At 37.5% G+C, this 4,821-nt stretch overlaps 1 protein-coding gene across 1 annotated transcript in view; it reads right to left on the reverse strand.

Moving 5' to 3' along the window:
* Positions 1–3,858: 3,858 nt before the first annotated feature.
* The window catches only part of LOC133447747 (NACHT, LRR and PYD domains-containing protein 3-like), a 27,329-nt gene continuing 26,366 nt past the window's right edge, over positions 3,859–4,821 (reverse strand). The window contains exon 7 of the mRNA XM_061726473.1: positions 3,859–3,985. Within this exon, the coding sequence (XP_061582457.1) occupies positions 3,859–3,985 (127 nt within the window). The remainder of the gene's footprint in view (positions 3,986–4,821) is intronic.

A 4,821-nucleotide genomic window follows, 5' to 3' on the forward strand; every position in this document is an offset into this window, starting at 1 on the left:
AACACGAGTGTTTAGCTTTTTCTCTGCAGTAACAAAGTCCGTTTGTAACATTGAAGAACTCCTTCTTTGGTTCTCGGTTGGTTTTTATATCATTTCTTATGTATATTTGTTTTTTAAGAAAAGTAATAAAATGCAAAAGTTTGGACCCGAGTCTGTCTTCTTTGGTTGGGTTCTGACGTCACCTCCAGTTTATTTGCCATTGTACATTTGTTAAGGAACATAGGAATTATTTTGCAGAAGACACTCAGAGTACAATCTAAAAACTTTTTAAACATTTAAAAACTAAAACAGGAAATAAAAAAGAATAAATAATAAATATCAGACCCTCCACCTGAGCATGTCTCCCGTTTCCCTGTCGGTTTTCAATAAACAGGTAAGTTAGTCAAGACTGATGCTAATTCTCACTGTAGCAGGGAAGAAACTCACGTGTGTATTTATGTGTGTGTATAATATATATATATATATATATATATATATATATATATATATATATATATATATATATATATATATATATATATATATATATGTATATATATATATATATATATATATGCACACATATATGAACACCTCCCCATTTGTTTCAATGAAAAAGGTGTGTCCAAACATTTGGTCTACTGTATATATATATATATATATATATATATATATATATATATATATATATATATATATATATATATATATATATATATATATATATATATATATATATATATAAAAATATATATGTATAGAAGTTAGATTTATTTTTGGAAAAGAATCACTTGCTGAGTGAGAGTCAGTATTGGGTTTCGAACTGCAGCAATGGCACTAACGAAAATAATGGAAGAAATAACAACAACATTTGATAACAAAAAATATACAATTGGGGTTTTTATCGATTTAAAAAAGACGTTTGATTCAATAAATCATGACATTTTAATTTCAAAACTACATAATTATGGTGTGAGAGGAATTGCTTTGGATTGGTTAAGTAGTTATTTACAAAATAGAAAACTGTTCAGCTGGAGGGTTCTAAATCTGAATGTCTGAGGACAGAATGTGGAGTCCCACAAGGATCTGTTTTGGGACCTAAACTTTTTATTTTATACATTAATGATATTTGTGAAGTTTCAAAGACTCTACAGTTTGTCTTATTTGCAGATGATACACATTTTTTTTGTTCTGGGGATGATTTGAGGCTTATCGCTGAAAATATCACCAATGAAATGGTTAAACTTAAAAGTTGGTTTGATAAAAATAAGCTTTTGTTAAATCTGAAAAAAACTAAATTTATGGTTTTTACAAATCGAAAAAAGGATGAAATTGCACTTTCATTTGCAGGAGAGAGCATTGAGAGAGTGTCTGTGTTTAGGTTTTTGGGTATTATTTTAGACGACAAGCTGACATGGAAAAACCATAATATATATATATATATATATATATATATATATATATATATATATATATATATATATATATATATATATATATATATATTTTTGAATAAGGTTAAGTTTATTTTGAATACTAACACACTAAGAACTCTGTATTGTACATTTATCTAAATGATTGTGTGGAAGTGTGGGGTAATACCTATGTAAGTAACATTTCTCCTCTGTTTATGCTACAGAAAAGAGCAATGAGAGTCATTCACAGAGAACCAGCAAACACAATTATTTATTTCGTCAGGTTTATTGAAAATAGTGGATATAGTTGAAATTCAAACTTTAAAAATAATGTTTAAAGCAAAACATGGATTGTTACCAGAACAGTTACAAAATGTGTTCAGATTGGAGGACGAGGACAACAGACTTAAACTTGATTTCAAACATACTTTTGCAAGGCTAAACATAAAACAAATGTGTATTTCTGTTACAGGTGTAAAATTATGGCATGGACAAAGCAAGGAACTGAAAAGTTGCACAAGTTTGTATCAGCTGAAGAAAATGTTTAAAAAAGAAAAGATAAGTGCCTACAAAAAAGAAGGAGAAAGAGAAAAAAATAGAAGAGTGGTATTTTTGTTTGTTTCCTTGTTATAAATATGTGTATAGATAGATTGGTGTTCAGTAAGTCAACGAAATTGTATTAACAGAGAGGGGCAGGTATCATAAGTTTTCTTCTCCCTGCTCCTTTTCTTTCTTACTTCATGGCATTTTGTACATTATTAAGAAGATATATGGAATGGAATATGGAAGATATGGAATAAATGAAATGTATGTATATATATATATATATATATATATATATATATATATATATATATATATATATATATATATATATATATATATATATATATATATATATATATATATATATATATATATATATAGGTTAGGTTTAGGTCAGGTTAAGGCCAGTTTTAGTTTAGGTTAAGGCGGTTTGGAGGATACTGGTATGTAAAATCCTGCAGAATAAGCAGAAGAAAAGGAAACCAACCTTTATCCTAATCCTGTCCAAACTGGTTTACCTTGTTCTTTTCAGGTGTTTTTATTTTCCAGAGCGGATCATGCTACACCCCCGTATCCCATAATATTCACTCATTCATCCTGAAATAAGTAGTAGTAGTACAAACACGTCCAGCTACTAAGACCTGGAAAGGTGGAAGAAGGGATTCCATGACACTTTTGAGGTGAACTGGTTTATCTACGTCTGAAAAACCTCATGAAAGAGTCAAAGGTTTGGTGATAATTAGCAGGTTTTTAATTACAAGCTTTTCATTACAGGATTATGTGACATTCTGAAGAGAAAACCGTGAAAAACAACCGTTTCCTGTTGTCATTGAACCAATCACAACTTTACATACTTTACACTTAATACAATTTTGAACATGTAGAGAGAGAGCGACCTCTGGTGGGCGTTGGTGGAACTGCACCTGCAGTCTAGTTTAGTTTAGTATATTTACACATAAAACAGAACCTGCATAAACAATAAAAACAATGGTCAAATGAAGCATTTGTGCAGGAGAGGTGGAAAACAAAAAGGCTCATGAAAATGCCTCCCCTTTATTAAACAAACATAATATTTAATAACTAACTGAGGGCTCCTATGGGGGGGTCCCGGGTTGGCCGCCCCCTTCAGAGGGTGGCTATGGACATTTTGGAGCTGCCGTTTACTTCCAGGGGGAGTCAATACGTCCTGGTTGTGGAGGACTACTTCACCAAGTTCGTGGCACTGTACGCTCTGCCAAATCAGACGGCACACACGGTGGCTCACTGCCTGTTTGAGGACTATGTGCTGGTGCACGGGGTGCCAGAAGTCCTGCATAGCGACCAGGGTCGCCAATTTGAAGCAGAGATAATCCAGAGACTCTGCCAGCTGCTTGGAATAAAGAAGATGCGTACCACTGCCTATAACCCCAAGTCCGATGGCATGGTCGAGCGACATAACAGGACTTTGATTGACCAGCTGGCTAAGATGTTGATTTCCCACGGGGGTGAGTGGGACACGTATGTGAAGCAGGTCGCCTTTGCATATAACACTTCCAAACACACCAGCACCATGTTCACCCCGTTCTACCTCATGCATGGGCGCGAGGCCCGAGTGCCTGCTGATGTGCTGGTGCCCTCTAGAGTCCCGGACTGCCGGGGCTCTGGGCTCTTGTTGGACTACGTTTCATCATTGGCAGAGCGGCTGGAGTTGGCTTTCAGTGCGGCCCGGCTTAATGCAGTGGAGGCTCATGAGAGACAGAAACTGAATAATCTCACGGTGAGCCGTACTAAGCTGGCGCCGCACTGGAAGGGTCCATACAGAGTCGTGCAGGTGCTGGTCTGTGGTGGAGAGGCAGCCCTAACATACCGCATCATTAATCCGATGGACTTGTTGGAGTGAGCCCAGGTGGTTCATCATGACAGGCTGAAGCCGTACACCTTACCTCTGCCTGCACAAGCTGCGCTGGCCTCCCCTCCCACCTTTGGGAGTCCTCCTGCCGTGGGGGTGTCGCCTGTCCCTCAGGCAGGGGAGTTGGACTATGGACTGAGGGGGGACTCTTTGGAACCTGTGCCCGGGCGGTCTCGCAGGGGGAGAGTGGTGCGACAGCCGTAGCATCTTCGGGACTTTGTCATGTTCTGAGGTTCCGGTGTTCTAGCCCAGGAGATGTGTTAAAAAAAAAAAGTGAAGTAAGCCTGTCCTAACTGCATGCGAGCGTCCGACTGTTGCGTCGCACTGCGTGGCATCGGACTCGCTCTGTCCACACTGAACGCGTTATCGGCCCCACGTTCTACTACGTTCTTTTTTTTTCCAAGTAGTACCTTCCAATAGTAGTAGTAGTAATAGTAGTAGCAGTAGTAGTAGTAGTAGTAGTAGTACCAGTAGTGCCAGTTTTAGTACTAGTTGAAGTACCAGTTGTAGTACCAGTTTTAGTACCAGTTGTAGTACCAGTTGTAGTACTAATTGTAGAACCAGTTGTAGTACTAGTTGTAGTACTAGTTGTAGTACCAGTTGTAGTACCAGTTGTAGTACTAGTTGTAGTACTAGTTGTAGTACCAGTAGTACCAGTTGTAGTACCAGTTGTAGTACTAGTTGTAGTACCAGTTGTAGTACCAGTTGTAGTACTAGTTGTAGTACTAGTTGTAGTACCAGTTGTAGTACCAGTTGTAGTACCAGTTGTAGTACCAGTTGTAGTACTAGTTGTAGTACCAGTCGTAGTACCAGTTGTAGTACCAGTTGTAGTACCAGTTGTAGTACTAGTTGTAGTTATCGGTCCCACGTTCTACTACGTTCTTTTGATTGACAGCTGAGACTCACCTTTTAAAAGGCTGATTTTTGGTGCCGCGTTACACCAACGCAGACCTTACGGCGTAGGGTACGCGGCGCACTCACCGAACGGTGCGC

Source organism: Cololabis saira, chromosome 7, assembly GCF_033807715.1.
Source record: "Cololabis saira isolate AMF1-May2022 chromosome 7, fColSai1.1, whole genome shotgun sequence".
In the NCBI taxonomy this organism is placed as follows: domain Eukaryota; kingdom Metazoa; phylum Chordata; class Actinopteri; order Beloniformes; family Belonidae; genus Cololabis; species Cololabis saira.